The sequence below is a fragment of the Octopus bimaculoides genome, chromosome 5, assembly GCF_046866305.1.
Source record: "Octopus bimaculoides isolate indiv1 chromosome 5, ASM4686630v1, whole genome shotgun sequence".
Taxonomy (NCBI): domain Eukaryota; kingdom Metazoa; phylum Mollusca; class Cephalopoda; order Octopoda; family Octopodidae; genus Octopus; species Octopus bimaculoides.
In genome coordinates, this window is record NC_142932.1 from 108,406,076 (window position 1) to 108,423,144 (window position 17,069).

General features: G+C 33.2%; 1 protein-coding gene across 4 annotated transcripts in view; it reads left to right on the forward strand.

Annotated features, from left to right (window-relative positions):
• Positions 1-17,069, forward strand: part of LOC106875789 (cytoskeleton-associated protein 5) — a 92,355-nt gene that overhangs the window by 65,385 nt on the left and 9,901 nt on the right. For all 4 annotated transcript variants that reach the window (XM_089351819.1, XM_089351818.1, XM_089351817.1 and 1 more), the window contains 15 exons: positions 332-506; positions 1,414-1,527; positions 1,659-1,787; positions 2,699-2,893; positions 3,257-3,499; positions 4,899-5,009; positions 6,263-6,412; positions 7,631-7,834; positions 8,460-8,595; positions 10,728-10,921; positions 12,201-12,334; positions 13,181-13,366; positions 14,277-14,397; positions 15,555-15,734; positions 16,829-17,016. In XM_089351819.1, coding sequence (XP_089207945.1) covers positions 332-506; positions 1,414-1,527; positions 1,659-1,787; positions 2,699-2,893; positions 3,257-3,499; positions 4,899-5,009; positions 6,263-6,412; positions 7,631-7,834; positions 8,460-8,595; positions 10,728-10,921; positions 12,201-12,334; positions 13,181-13,366; positions 14,277-14,397; positions 15,555-15,734; positions 16,829-17,016 — 2,460 coding nt within the window. The remainder of the gene's footprint in view (positions 1-331; positions 507-1,413; positions 1,528-1,658; positions 1,788-2,698; positions 2,894-3,256; positions 3,500-4,898; positions 5,010-6,262; positions 6,413-7,630; positions 7,835-8,459; positions 8,596-10,727; positions 10,922-12,200; positions 12,335-13,180; positions 13,367-14,276; positions 14,398-15,554; positions 15,735-16,828; positions 17,017-17,069) is intronic.

Below are 17,069 nucleotides of genomic sequence, written 5' to 3' on the forward strand. Positions count from 1 at the left end.
TCCCCATAACCTAGCGGTTCAGCAAAAGAGACCGATAGAATAAGTACTAGGCTTACAAAGAATAAGTCCTGGGGTCGATTTGCTTGACTAAAGGCGGTGCTCCACCATGGCCACATTCAAAATGACTGAAACAAGTAAAAGAGTAAATGCACTCAGAAGACTTTTGTAGAGACTTACTATTTGTTACCAGAGACTCTGTTACCTATGATTTCTTGCTAACTTATTTTATACAATGATAATGTCGGCAGAAATCTTATTTTCAAAATAAAAATAATCCAAACACTTACAAATTTTCAGTAGGAAATTTCATAAATATGTTTGTTTTATTTAGTGATAAAATAACAAGTGAAATTCTTGCTGAAATGGATGATAAGAACTGGAAAATTCGCAATGAAGGTCTTCAAAAAGTCACTGTCATCTTGAACGAAAACAAATTTGTTTTGCCTAATCTGGGTCAGTTACCCGAAGCTTTAAAAGCCAGACTTGGAGATTCTAACAAAAATATGGTAAATACACAAATGCTTAGACTTTTTTTGGTACTTTTATTTTCAGATTCTCTTTTGCATACTTAATGTTTTTTCTTCTTTTTTCAGAGAATCCTATATTCTCATAGATATTCTAGATACCACTAAAAGCAACATCAACAGATAATTCTAATCCATACTACTCTAAGCAACTGCGGCAACAGATAATCATAATCCATACTGTAAAGATGTTTCCATAAAGAAGAATTGTGATATGTTTTAGCAAGCTAGTCTTTCAAGCGAATATCAATTTAACTCAATATATAACCGAATTTTTTTTTTTTTTTCTTATTTTATACATTCTGAAATAAAGTTCACTCCAGAAAATAGTTGTCTTTTGTTTATGTCATCTTAGATTTTCTTGACTTTTTAAGATTCAAATCATAAAATATTTTATTTGTATTGTAAGTGTTCAAAAACTGCAAAGTTACTATTAAATTAGGTATTGCTATTGTTTCATCTCATCTTTCATTATAATATATAGTTACAAAGATTCTCTATCAGTTATATATGTTGCCTTTAGTTCTGAGTTCTTGACATAAGTTTCATGCCTGCTGTTTCTGTGTTCAAGTTCTACCAAGATCATCTTTACTTCTGATCCCTTCCAAACTGATAAAATTTGTTCATAAATTCATACTCTAAAGAGAAGTTAACTGACTAAATTTTCTTCTCTTACAGTAGAAAGAAATCATTATGTATTATGTTTTCTCAGGAGCTCTGACTTCATTAGACACCATTTCATCATTTTAATGGTTGAATTCATATTTGAGATATGTCATTCTCGAGTATGTGGCACAGCATTAAATGGAAAATAAAATAGAATATAAGTTTTGAAACTAATTTGGCTGGATAGCTTTTTTTATCGTGATTTCTGTTTTGAACTTTTCAGGTAATAACTACATTGGGCATATTAGGAACTTTGGCTACTTCTCTTGGTCCTCATTGCAAACAACATATCCGTACAATTGGGCCAGGCATAATTAGCTGTTTTGGAGATAGTAAGGCAAGTTTATGCTTTCACTTTTTGAATCTCATTCACTACATTGCTTCTAATTATTATGTTTTATCAATATTTTCTGCTCTCTCTTTCTCTCTCTAAGATGTTTTATTTACCTATTGATTTGATGATTCTAGGTACATCTGAGGACTGCTGCTGTAAATGCTCTTAATGCTTGGGTGGAGCACTGTAACATACACGCCTTAGTTGAATGTGAAGCATTTTCTGATGCACTGAAGATAGAAAACCCAAACCTGCGCATGGAGGTATTCTTGTTTTTTAAATACTTTTGATATTAGTATCTAGGTTTCCATCCTTCTATCCATTTTTCCCCCTACTACTCTTGGGAAGGTCCTGGAGGTAGTCCTCAGGCATCTCTTCCATAGAGTCCTATTGGTGCAACCATCATTATACTTTCCTGCTGGATTCTCAAGCATGACCACCTGAGACTGTGAATATTATTCTATCATCTCATTCTTGATCTACTCTTAGGTGTCCTGCTACTTGACTTGAAGAATCTGTCTTGCAATCCTTACCTACAACATTGTAGGTACTGGAGCTGTGACCTCTCTTCCTGGAGAGATTCTCTGTTCTCTGAGCTACACACCCTGTTGAGTAATGTTACTCCAGAGATCCTTTGGAAGAACTCTATTTTAGTTGTTTGCATTTGAAATCATATTCTTTCACTCATTACCCAACATTGTTGATGAGGAAAGGTATGAAAACAGAACTGCAAAACCTGGAATAAACTCTGGCTTATTATGACATTTGCCAGTGACCAGATTAGTTTAACTGAACAATATTAAATATATGAAAAAATTAAGTAATTTTTTGACCATTCTTAAATATTTTTGTTGTATCTCAGGAGGGTCAATAATAAACATGCACTTGTTGTGTTTCATTTCTTTTATTATTGTTATTAGTTAATTCATTAACATTTAACCCAATTAACTAATTGAATGTTTGATTAATCATTTGGTCAGTCAATCAGTTAGGTTTGACAAAGTCCTTTTGTTATCATCCATGACCTCTTTACTCCTGGTCTACTTGCATAATGACCCTTGCAAGATACAACAAAATCTGTTTCAACATTGAGTTCATGTTAAGATTCTTGCAAACCAAATACAAAAATCTAAATATTTTCTCTTTTCTAATACGACTGACTCTTATTTTGCAGCTGCTTGGGTGGTTAAGTGAAAAATTGCCCAATGTGAAATCTCTTCCAAATGAATTGAAATTGTGTGTACCACTTTTGTTGAATTGCTTGGAAGATAGAAATGGTGATGTGCGTAAGAAAGCTCAGGAATCCATTGTGCCATTTATGATACATGTTGGCTATGAGTGCATGTTCAGAGCTGCTACTAAGGCAAAGGTATATAGTTACTATATTCTTATCACCTGTTATGTAAATGTATATTTATGATTGCATGCACCAACTCACATATGCACACTAACAGTATTGTACATATTCTTTCAATCACATTCTCTCTCTCATATGTACCTATACACAATCAGACACACAGCTGTGATCTTTTACTTTAGCATGCACATGCGTACACACACACACACACACACACACACACACACACACACACACACTCTCTTTTTCTCTCTCTCTCTCTCTCTCAATAAAGTCTTAGTTGAATACGTTGCATGTCTAAATTTGACGAAATCCCCCCTTTTTTTTTTGTATCTCTTTTTAATAATCTTTCTCCTTATCTATTTTTTTTTTCAGCTTGCATCCAAAGATCAAATGATACAGACTCTTGAAAAAGCCCGTGCAAATTTGCCTGCAAAACCAGTTAAAGCTGTGAAATCTGCCCCAAATGTTCCAAAAGCAGCTCCTGTAGCATCAGTGAAAGCTGAAGCTGTTGACTATGATGATGAATCCGATGGGCCGCCAATAGCAGCCCGGCCTCAGACTGCCCCAGAAGGAAAGTCTAAGGCTGGAAAATCAACTGGTGTCGGCCGTGGCAAGGTTAATAATGTGATTTTATTTATCTTACAAACATTTAATTATTTACTAAAGTTAGATTTATTTTTTAATGCATGAAGAGACCCCAAAATAAGTGTTATCTAGTTAATCAACATGTTATTTTGTAGTCAGTTCTGATGAACGGTGGCTAAGAATGAAGAAATTATATATCATTTGCAGAAAGGAAACTGTGTGATCAAAGGATATTTTCATGTTTCCATTCATATTACTTTATATACCACATTTCAAGATATATTACTGCTTGAGTCCAGTAGATATATTGTCAATTTTTTTAAGCACTATTCAAGAACAAATATTATTTAAAAATCTAGTTCAGCTTCTCAAAAAGGCTTAATGTTTAAAAAATGCTTGATGTGATCAAATGAATAGAAGAAAACACTTGTGATTGATGAATGGTAAATTAAAAAAAGAAAAAAAATGGAAAAGTTATTTATTTATTTAGGTATGGAAATCAACTATGTGTATATTTATATCTGATTTAAATTATCATATAAGAGTCTATTATAAAAAAAATCCAGTGAAGTAGATTTAAGAAATACACACGTAAAAGCACCTACTACACTCTCAGTGGTTGGCGTTAGGAAGGGCATCCAGCTGTAGAAACTCTGCCAAATTTAGATTGGAGCCTGGTGTTGCCATCCGGTTTCACCAGTCCTCATTCAAATCGTCCAACCCATGCTAGCATGGAAAGCGGACGTTAAACGATGATGATGATAAATACCTAGATTAATGAGTTCAAACAATTCAAAATCTCTTGATACATAAACTGAATCAAAGTTGCTGTCAGTATAATTTGAAAGAATGTTAATTCTATTAGTAATCTTGTTATATCAGTTTTAATGAACTGCAATTATCACAGGCAGAAATGTGATATTGGTCATCTAGGCTTAATGAGCAAAGCTAAATTGACACTATATATTATTATTATTATTATTTTGGTGGTGAGGTGTCTGTGGATGTGTGCTTTAATCTTATTGGCAGGTTGTGAAAGCCTGTTGCTATCAGAGATGATAATAGTAATGCCCACATCCCTTTATGGCTTTTATCTTAAACGTTCCTTTAACTTTTTTTTTTTTTTTTTTCATATTTCTACTATTAAGTGTCCTTTCATAGAATGAGAAAAGTCAGATACTTTTAGTTTCTCTGAAGCCCTTATATCTTACGTATGTCCTGATATTTCCCCTCGCACTAACAGAACAATGTATATTTATCATGTTGTGGATGATGATGTAATAATGGAGAAACTTCATAATTACTTGAAATATAAAATTGCAATTTCATTATTTAGTTGTTGTAAAATTTTTGGAAAACTGTTTAATTTCTCGTCTTGAACTGATAAAAATAAGTTTCTGAGTCTCCAATATTTGGTATTTGATACTAGGCAGTGGCTTCTGCTAAAAGTAGCAAGAAGAAAGAAGAGGAAGATGTATCACCACCTTTGATGATTGGGGTCTCCAAAGATCAAAGAATGAAAGATGAAAAGCTCTTAAAAGTAAGTTGAATTTGTATACAACTAGAAGTACCAGTTCAACTGTTGAATTCAGCTATAGATGTATTTTTTATATTTGTATACATTAAATTTTTATATACATTTCCGTGGAAATTAATACAAAATGAATGAATGTGTGTGTGTGTGTGTGTGTGTGTGTGTGTGTGTGTGTGTATTGTTATTTATATGTCGTTGGCACCAAACATGTGATTCCAAACCACCAAATGTTTGTGCTGCCCTTTGAATTCACAGATATATTTCTGTGTCCAAATTTCCATCATTTTGTATGGAGCTTCCAAGGTAGATGAAAGAATCAACAACTTCAAGTAGCTTACCCTTAACAAAACTTTTAGGGGGAGTTGCAAACAGCACCACATGCAGGTTGATACATTACAACCGTTTTTTTCAAGTTGATGGTCAAGCCAAAATCATCACATGCTGAGTCAAGTGCAGATACAAGAGATTGCAGACTTGTTTCAGGTTGGCTCTTTACAAATCATTTGTTCTGGTTAGTGTTCTATAGCCATGAGTTGATTAATAGTATGAATGAAATTGGTAGAGAGAAACCGAAGAAGTGTGTGTGTGTGTAATGGTATATGTATATATAATGATAATCTGCCTGTAGTCTTTCTATAAAGAAAGAATACAAGCAGTGTGTCCTTTGTTTGCTGTCAACTTGCATATCTGAGCTTTTTGGCATTTTGCTCATACTTTGTAAATAAAGTCTCTTTCAAATGGTGTTGTTTGTTTCCGTTTCATTATCACCTTGCTTGGAAACAGGTGAGGGTTGGCTGTAGAAAATTTACCTTAGTGAATTCCATCTAACCCATGGAAAAGTGGATATTAAAACAATGATGATGTTATATATGTAATTTATTCATCTTGTGTATCAACTTTGACATGATGTAAATGATTAGTCTTATGATGGTATTAGTTGTAACTTATTACTTATAATAGCAAATCAGTTGAATTGATAGCTCCTTAAACTGTATCCTACCAAACCATTTTGTTGACATGATGGAGATTTTCTACATGAACGTTTCATCAATTTGTATTTATCCTGAATGTATAAAGAAAACAACAAACATTCTTATATATAAATAGCTTTTTTCTTGAACAAAAGGCAGTACAAATAATAAACTATTACGAAAATAATTTTTAAAGAAAAATACCCTAAGCATGTAGCATTTCCTAAACTGTTTGATGTGTCATTGATTGCAATATCCCTTAATGTATTTATTAAATTGTTTTTGTAGGTTCTAAAGTGGAATTTTACTGAGCCTCGACCTGAGTTTGTCGAACAGTTACGGAACCAGATGGAGAAAAATTTTAGCAAACCATTAATGGATCAATTATTTCATTCAGATTTCAAATCTCATATTAAAGCTATCGAAACTTTGACAAAGGTATATTTTGATTTATTTTATGTAACCTGCACAATTTTCTGGGATTGGAATAACTGAAAAATACCTTAAGTTAAATATTAATTTTGAATTTTGATGTTCTTAACATTACATCACAATCCACATTTGGGATTGTCTTTGATGTTGGCATTAATCCTGTCATATTCAAAACTAAGAAGAATATATTTTTAAGAATATATTTTCTTAATTCATGTATACATGGCTGCAGTCTAAATACTATTTATTCTAGTGTGTCAGAAATGTAGCTTGTTGATGGAATACTCTTTAGATATTTAATTATATTTCTTATAAAACACAAGCTCATTTCTAAAATGATTAATGCTTTGTTGATATAAACCTGTTTTTCATGATGAACTGCAATCTTTGTTCATTCAAATTAATTGAAATAACGAGTCCTTGGGTATCTAGACAAGATATTGATGCTAATTTGGTTCAGTATGCCCCATGTTGTTCTTTGGTATGCTGAAGTATAGATGACTGCTTCCTGCTATTACAATCCCACCACTGTTCATTTAGTTTCTGTGTTAAACTCCTAGAAGTTTCTCCAATGTGTGTTGTATTATGGTTCTTACAATCCCCCTCCATGCACTTCATGCTGTAGACTACATTCTTGGTCTTACAGTTAATACTGGAGTTAAGGGTGCATACAACACAGTTCCTATCAGCACATGTGGGTCGAAGGGGTAGGTTTTACATGACTGATCAGATGGCTTCCTTGATTTCTACAAAATTGAAGAAAACAAAATCATTAGTTTAATAATTAATTTTGGGCAAGAATGGCAGAGGTAACAATTCAGGAATTTAATTGATTGAAAATTACATGCAGTAGTGCATGAGTATTATCTTTGGCATGTACTGTGCTAATTCTTTAGGTTTTGTTTAGTTTTTATTAGACTTCAGCTAATCATAATCTTACTGGTATTTGCCAAGCCCCTTAGATGACTAAGAGACAAAGATTTTGAATGAATATGCAGCTAATATTTGCAATGACCTCATACATTTAAACTCAGTTGAAAGCATGATTTGTATTAATAAATGATAAATTAATTTCATTCATATTTTAAAACTTAGCTCTTATCAATTTATTGGCCTTCGTTTGAGAAGGTTTCTAAATTATACAGAATTCCTCTGATGACTTGATATTATTTTGGTAAATTTCATCTTGCTTTTCATTTAAGATATTTTGTATTTTATTTACAGTGCCTTGACACACAAAAACCAGAGTCCATTTCCAATCTTGACTTAATTTTAAAATGGTTAACTTTGCGGTTCTTTGATACAAATCCAAGCATGCTGAATAAAGCCTTAGAGTATATCCAGAATGTCTTCGACCTTCTTGCAGAAGAAGATTACCATTTGAACGATATCGAGGCTGTCTCGTTTATTCCTTATTTGATACAAAAAGTAAGACATTGTGGAGTTTTTTTTTTTTCATTATTTTAATTTTAATTGCTGAAGAAAAGAGCATTTACTTCAATATAAAAAAATTTTAAATTATAACTTCATTTTATTTTGTTTGACAATAATAACCCTTTTGATATCAACTGCCTCTGATCTTTTGATACAAAATTCCTTGTTTTAAAGAGATCTGAATTAAAATTTTTCATAAAAATTTTATGTTCCAAGTATCAGCTTAATAATGGTTTCAGATTTAAGCACAAGGCCAGTTAGTAGGTGGGACGTTATAAATCTTTTATACTGACCCTTATGTTCAACTGGTACTTATTTTATTAACCCTGAAGGGATGAAAGGCAGAATTGACCTCAGTGGAATTTGAACTCAGAACGTAAAGATGGATGAAATGCCACTAAGCGTTTTGCTTGGTATGCTAATGATTCTACCAGCTTACTGCCTTAAATATCGGCTTAATAATGGGAGCTATTATTTTCAAAATTTTAATGAAGGCAGTGTATTTCAACAGAAATATGGTAACAAAAGAGTTAATACCTTAAAAAAAAAGATAATCCTTGAAATAATATAAATGTTTTCTTTCTTAGGTTTACATTACTTGTGTATTTTCGTTAAATAGGTTGGTGATCCTAAAGATAATGTTCGTCAAAATGTTCGAGGAATTTTAAAGTCTGTGTGTAAAGTCTATCCCGGTAGTAAACTTTTCCCATACATGATTGATGGTCTCCGGTCTAAGAATTCCAAACAACGAGCAGGTAAGAAAAATGAAGTTAATTTTATCTATCACTGAAATGATATCAAAATATTTTAGTGTTTTAGTCAGGCAATTTTTACTTCTTTTCTTTCTTAATTAGTCAAGAAAGATGATGAATACTTGTGAATTTTACTGAACTCCTAAATATTTGTGAGGTTGATAATAATTAATGTTCAGTTTTAAGGCTGAGTGGTGGTGATGGTGGGAGTAAAGATGGGCAGAAAGTGTTAAAGGAGGATACAGTGCAGTGTTTAGTGGGTGTGCAACAATAAGGGGGATGATAAGTAGAGATGAGGCAGGAGAATTGGATGGTTATGAGTGGAATCAGTTTGTAGCTTGCTAGTTTAGAATTGCAGAAGCCATTATAGAAGTAAGAGAGATGGAAAGGCCATCTTAGTAACTGAGTTTTTTCTAATCAGTAGGAGGGTTTTTTTTTCTTTTGCTTTATTATACTGCATTCTAGGATTTCAGTGTGCAAAACAGTACTCTATTGTAGGTCATGTTTATGCTTTGCGAAGGGTCAACAGCTGATTAGAGGGACGTATTTTCTGGCCTGATGCAGTTTTGGCAGTGTTATGACAAAATATGATTGCTGTAGAAAGATTGTGAGATCTTGCATTTGTAGCGATTTAAAAGGAGTGTACTATTGCAAGATATTTTCTTTGATAAATATAGTTACTGCATTTTAGAAAATGCATTGTCAAATCACTATTGGAATTGTGCATAAGGAAGAACCCTGAGGTTTCCGGAGTTTATAGAATGAGAGAGAGATACCCCATTGATACAATGATAGAGCAATCTGATAGGAAACATTCAGTCTAAGACATAATTAGTTGATTGGAACTCATAAGAAGCCAACTTAGCTTGGTATTTCTAATGCTTACAGTTGAAAGCTTTGTTGATGCTAAGTTCAAGAGTAAGAGATTGCTTGTACATGATGTAGGAAAGTAGATCTCTAATTGCTCTACCACTACAGATGTTGTAGTGGTGGACACTAAAATGGAGAGAGATACAAAATGATAAAGAAACTTATTTCATCATACATGAGATGTGAAAGTGAAGGAATAGGCTAATGGTTAGAAAGTTTTGCCTCTCTTTGGCCATAGGATATGCTAGTGTGTATTTCAAAAGACTGAATAGTTTGATCAAGACAAGAACTAATATGAGAATGCACTGTTTGAGTCTCATAGAAACAACACCATCTGGACTGGTCATGTTGACCTGAAGTGGCAACAGAAGTTTCTATAGTATTGAAGTTGTCATCAAGGAAAGGGTTTTGTCATGTGTGCACAATGGTTATTAGAAGATGGCCAGAAAATGTGACTTTGTAAAGCCATTAAATTTAGGATTGGCAAGTAGGAGGATTCTAAAAGTTAAATATCTGAGCAATAAGGGCTGCAATTTGGGTGGTGATAATTTGTGGAGTATACACTAGTTCTTTTGTATGTGTTGTAATGCTTGGAAATTTGCTGGAGTTGTAAGGAATCTCCTTTGCTTGAATAACTGCAAGCAAACTTCTTTGGAATAAGGAAAGACATATCTCGAAAGATAGTATTAATTACCTGCTTAGGTGTGGTATAGCTTGAACTATCAGGCTAAAGTATCTAACCAAAATTCAAATGGACTGAGGTTGCTGATGATCAAGGCAGTGATAATACAATGCAGTGAATATAGAGATTGTAAATGCAGTCATTTTTTGGCTTGTTGGCAATGATTTATTCTGGTTTAGTATTATGCAGAAATTAGGATAATCCACTATTTTCTTGTTACCATTTCTGCTTATGTAGACATAACAGAAGTTTCTTTACTTTAGAAAACTGACCTGTTGTCAGCTTTTGAATTTTTTTGGTATTTACATTATAACAATTTGGTGTATACTTTATTTCTAACAGTGGATAACTATATAAAAGAATTTTGTTGTCTTTTATTTGTTATAAATAACAGACTGAAATTAATATTTTAACATTGTTTTAAAGCAATACATTTACCTAAACATTCAATAATTAGTTTGACAAAAATAGTGTGTTGATAATTATTTAAGACATTTAACTTTGAATACTTTAAAAAGTATTTTGAATATAATAGACAATTGCTTTTAATTTGAACCTTGTTTACCATGATTTCTGATTGTAGAGTGCCTGGAAGAGTGTAGTTACTTGATGGAGGTTTATAGCATGTCCGTATGCCAGCCAAACCCTAGTCATGCTTTGAAGTTGATTGCCCAACAAATTAGTGATAGAGATAATGGAGTAAGAAATGCTGCCTTAAATACAATGGTTACTGCATATATGATGCTCAATGATAAACTCTTTAACCTTACTGGACCGGTATGTATGTTAGTTTTGAACATTCTCTTACATTTTGCTAGATATCAAATGTTAATTTTATTTCCTTCTTGTTTGGTTACATAACTGATATATCTTTGCTATAGGCAGTCAACTGGCAGAATTGTTAGCATGTCAGACAAAATGCTTAGTGGCAATTTTTCCAGTTCTTTACATTCTGATTTCACATCTTTCAATCCTTTGAATGTTGTGATCTTGGTCACTTTTTCACCGTGGAAACTGGGCAACAACCTTATGTGTCTTAGGGTTCAAGGAAATATGTCTGTCTGTCTCTCTCTATCTGCCTGGCTGCTTGCTTGTCTGTCTGTCTTTGCTAATATATAAAATAATGTTTCAAAGAGTTGAGTTGTTTAAGTTTTGAATTTTAAAAAAATGTTAATTTAGGCTACAAGCTAAGTGGACTTTCCATATTCTTATATTAGTTCTTTATACAATGATGATCATCAATGTTGGTGCCATGTAAAAACACACAGTACACTCTGTAAAGTGGTTGGCATTAGGAAGGGCATCCAAACATAGAAACCATGCCAAAACAGACAATGGAACCTGGTGTGGCTCCCAGCCTTATCAACTCCTCACAAACTACCCAACCCATGCCAGCATGGAAAAACGAACGTAAAATGATGGTGATGATTGAATCCTTGCAATTGTAAGCAATTTGGCTGTTTGGTCATATCAGCAACAACAAAATTAGCTGGATCACATAGGTACTTTCTAAAACGAACTTCGAAAACTGATTAAAGTAGAGATGTCAGGATATGTACTTAGTAGAGAAAGTTATTCCAGAATGGAATTCACCAAGAGAGATATTTGCTGATGTTACTGGAGAAAATTAGGCAAAACTGTGGAAATATTACAGAGAGGATTTTGGAGCAGAATTTATGGCAGGTATTCATTGATGCTTTACATACAATTGCAAGAGACATCATCATCGTTTTACTGTCGACTTTTCCATGCTCAAGTGGGTTGGTTGGACGGAATTTGTTGGATTTTCTATGGTCTGGTGCCCTTCCTGTCATTGCCCTCAGCTGTTTCCACGTAAAGTAATATTTCTCCATAACCAGATATGTTTTCATAAAAGATTAGAAATGAATGACATTGCTTATATAACAGTGCCACTCATTTACAACTACCTCACGATGTCTTGGAAATTATTTATTAATTATAACTGTTAGGTCTTTCAAATTATTCTCTGAATTAATTTCAATCAAATTTTATTTTGACATGGTTTGGTATTGATTTTTGTTTTTAATTTCTTTAGCTGTGTGACAAAGACCAAAGTTTGCTTGATGAACGAATTAAAAGACACATGAAAAATCGTCAGTTAAATGGACCAAAAATTGTAAAAGAGGAAAAACCCCAAAGAGTGGCACAGACTCCACAAAAAATTATACAGTTAGTATTAAATTAGTTTTGTTTCTTTGTATTTTCTCCAAACAAATGTATTCAGTCAATATTTAATCAAGGAGTTAAAGAGAAGTTTTATTGTAAGGCTTTTGGATTTGGATTTACAGTATGTCAGTGAGGTAGAATATTTTTAAGAAAATTTTGCCCAGAATGATATTGATGCACATTCTCTTAATAATAGAAAAAGAATGAATGTGTTACAATAAAGAATACGAGTGGGATAAGGAACGCTTACTCAGGAGAGCCAATAGAGAACCAGCTGTAATGGTGAGACTGAAAATAAGCACAGAATTAAGAGAAGCAGTAGAGAGAAACCTTATGACTTTTGGGATTAGTTTATGAGAAACTAAAAGCTTAGATAAATAAATAGCATAGGAAATTATAATTTTTTATGATAAAGTGTTTCAGCACCTGAATTGCTCATCCCCCGGCTAGCATTTGTATAGAATGACTAAGAGCAGTAGAGAGCAGATTATAGAGAACAGAAGATGTGTCAGGTAATGAAATGTAGAAGAGTTATAGTATTCTTACTTTCTGGCAGCTTTTGAATGAATTGACTGATAATTAAAGCACAGGGGGGAAAGTACTGAAATACAGATTTATTCACCCCCCCCCACATAAAAGAAAGAAAATGGATATTAAATTCATGATAATGTTTTAGCTTATTGATAATGTTTCAGAAATTTTAGAAGTTTCTAAACTTGTTTTCTGAACTCAGACATTAGGGTCTTTATTGTTTGACATAAGAGCATATTTCTTTATATGTATTTGAAAATGTAAAAATATTAAATATATTTTGTTGCAATGCAGTTCACAAAAATATTTGTTTTACAGGCCAGTGGGTGGTTCAATACGACCAAACACTGCTGGTGGGATTCCTAAACACCATACTGAAAGTGTATCACGTGCAGCCTATACTCTTGACATAGAGGAGGATGTTAACCAACTCGTGGAAATGCCTAAATTAATTCAGTTAGACCTTGATGAGATTTACCAACCAGTAACTTTGCCCAAGATAAGGTAAGTTGTAAGCATTTGGCAATATGTATCTTTTACTTGTTTCTGTCATTCAACTGTTGCTATGCTGGGCTTCTTCTGTGAAAGGTTTAGTCGTACAAATTGATCCCTGTACTTTCTAAACTCTGGTGTATATTCTATTGGTCTCTTTTGGCAAACTGATAAGTTACAGGTACATAAACAAACTAATATCAGTTGGGGTGGGGGAAAACACCCACACAAAGGCAGTTTCTGTTTACTAAATTCACTCTCAAGTCATTGTTTGTACCAGGGCAACTGTAAAAGACACTCACCTTTGGTGCCGCACAGTAAGATTAAACATGAAACCGTGTGGTTGCAAAGTGGACTTCTTAACCTCACACCCTTGACTGCACCTATATATATATATATATATATATATATATATATATATATATATATATATATATATATATATCATCATTGTTTAACGTCTGCTTTCCATGCTAGCATGGGTTGGACGATTTGACTGAGGACTAGTGAACCAGATGGCTACACCAGGCTCCAATCTGATTTGGCAGAGTTTCTACAGCTGGATGCCCTTCCTAACGCCAACCACTCCGAGAGTGTAGTGAGTGCCTTTACGTGCCACCGGCACGAAGGCCAATACACACACACACACACACACACACCATGGATCTTACTATCAATTTCACCCTTTACTCTTATAACCCTTACACAGATCACAAACTGTTATCACAGTTTTCAGTCAGCCATCATTTTCCCCCCTCATTACCTACCAGATTACACTCCTTGTTCAGAGTGAGTTTTAGATAATTGAAAGCTACTTAATTGATCTTAATCAAGAGTTTCTCTTGCAACCATGACTTCCTACTTTAGTTCATTTGTCAGTATCAGAATGTTTTACTTATAACATCACTTTCCTCTTTACCAGGAAATCTCCTACTGTGAAAGGATTACTCGGAAATTCAGGAGATATGTCTGCTCATGTGAATTTTGTCATTTCTCAGATTACCAACAAAGATATTGATCTCAGTATTCAAGCTTTGTGTCAGGTAAGTGATATATTGTAATGTTTCTCTACAGCTCCAGTCGATCTATCCTATCCTTCTTTTCTAAAACTTGAGTAGTCATGTAGCTTCTCTACAGTGAGAAACCTGTTCTGCCCTGGCCCTTTTTCTCATACTTTTAACCATCTTTTACCTCTCATCTCCTAGCATAAAGTTGACCCCTTGGGATTTGTTGTCTTGCAAATTGAATGGCAGCCTCACAAGTGCTGGTGACATGAAAAATGCATCCAGTCAGTATATGCTGTAAAATAATTGGCATTTGGAAGGGTATCCAGCTGTAGAAACCATGCCAAAGCAGACAGAGGAGCATGATTTAGTATTTAGGCCTATCAGATCCTGTCAAACTGTCTAACCCATGCCAGCATGGAACATGGATGTTAAATGATGATAATGATGATGCCTGTATGAAGTTAATTTATGACATCAATTATAAGGGAAAGGAAGTGAATGAAGAAACTGTACTACTTTGGACATTTATTGATGAAGTAGCTGCAATTTTATATGGGTAGAATTGAAACTAGTTTAATTCATCTTATGAAATGTCAGAAAGTCATATTTGAATTACTTTTTTCTAGTTTAGTATTAGGTAAGGACAGTGTTTAACTCTTTAGCATTCAGATTACGTTGTCAAATGTAAAGCTTATTTATTCACATTGTTTTGAATTAATCATGCATTAGCTCATAGCTTCAAGATTTTGATGATGTGATTGTTTATTTTTAAAATGAGATTGCAGGGTAGGTGTGAGAGACCAGATCTGGTCACTTTGAGCATAAAACACGTAGAATATTATGGCTGGATGATAGATAATGATCATGTTCCATGATAGTATGGGTTGGAATTATGAATCCTATTTAATAGTTGGACCATTTCTATTTATTAGTGAAAGAAACATAAAAAGAAATTTGTTAAATAGTTTAAGCCATCCAATGATTTTTGCAGTAAAAAATGATGTGGAAAATTCTATATTCTATCATTTCTTTGTTACAACTTGCTCCTTCATTTTCATATGTCCTTAAAATGTTGTTTTCTAAAAATATAGTTACTTTAAATTTCAGTTCAGATATTTGGTTATTGATTCTAACAGAAATTATGCCTAGTAATTTACCTTGCTTTACATTAGTTAATATCTTGAATTTAACAGCTTGATGAAGTTTTACGAGATCCTGAAAAGTCAACAATATTTGCAAGCTGTATCGACCAGTTGTTGTTAGCAATCTCTATGCAAATCAAAATGTCTTGTTCAGCTCACATGAGCAGTGAGGATGTTTCAAAGGATGATCTCACCAGGCTGTACAGATCTCTGTTGGCAACTATGATGACAGTAAGTAAAATTCAAATTCATCTGTTGTGATGTCTGTTTTCTATTTAAAAATGCCACTTAAACTTACAAATTGACAAGGCAGATCCCTGATTTAAAGCATTAACCACCACATGTACTACCAGTGGTTCATCACAAACTTCACACAACTGTACAATTTCATAAGTTGAGAAAATATTTTATTCTGTATCTTTGACATGGTGTTGAGGATATTTAAATAACATGAGTGTTAAATATTAAAGTTTAATTATGAAATAGTGTAAAAATGCCAAAAAAGTAATGAATTAAACAGTTTGCAGTGTGACTGGAAATGCATGGCATCACTGGAAAGTTCCAGTAAAAGGCTGTGATGGTTAACATATTAAAAAGATTTCTCTGATATATAATATTTAGGATAATGGTAATTTGAGGGTGAGTCGTTATCTCTAGTGTACTTATAGTTTTCCTTTCCAACTGGTATTTAGATTATTTGTGTGCACATTACTAGATGTGGTCTCCCTCTAATCACTGTGGGGCATGCTTGAACTTGAAATGTAAAAATGGTAAAAAGTGTAGCATTTTATGATCCTTTTTCTATAAACTAAAGCTGTATCAATGACCGAAATCCACTGAAGATTCATTGATACAATATGGGAACAGATTGTGTACATATTTCATGTATCAAGGAAGAGCCAGGTGCCCAAACTTGACCTGTGCTGATAGCATTGACTATGTCTGTGACATGGTTCTGTTAAACAGACTATTAATGGAGTGACAAACAATGTGCAGATTAGTCACGATGTTTTCTACTAAACTACTAGCTTAGTTGTTGGAGGAATGTAGAAGCTAGTTCAGTAATACAATACAAATATGTGAAAATTTTAGCAGATGGTACATAGTCTGTGGTATGTGACAAGCAGGTTTTATTACATTCGTCTCCGTATTCCTTGTGATTCTAATAATAATAGAATATAAACATTTTTTGTCTTCAAAAGTTAAATTTTATTCAAAAGCTGACTTACATATTTTTGTAAATGACTGAATTTTAATTTTTACGCAGCTTATAACTTTAAGCTTGTCTATTTGATTAAACGTTGTTAATTCTATTACTTTTTAAGGTATTTTCTAATAAATCACTTGGAACACAAGCTAGTCGTGATGTTCTAAAGGATTTGACAAACAGTGTGATCACATTGTTACTAGACAGCCGTTTGATGGACCTTGGAGAAGGGCCACAAGTTGTTCGAGCAGTCAACACTACTGTTATTAGAATAATGGAGAATTCAAACTTTACAAATATGCTCAGGTAAATCTTCTCTCTTTCTCAAAAAAAAAAAAAAAAAAAAAAAAAAAAGGTTG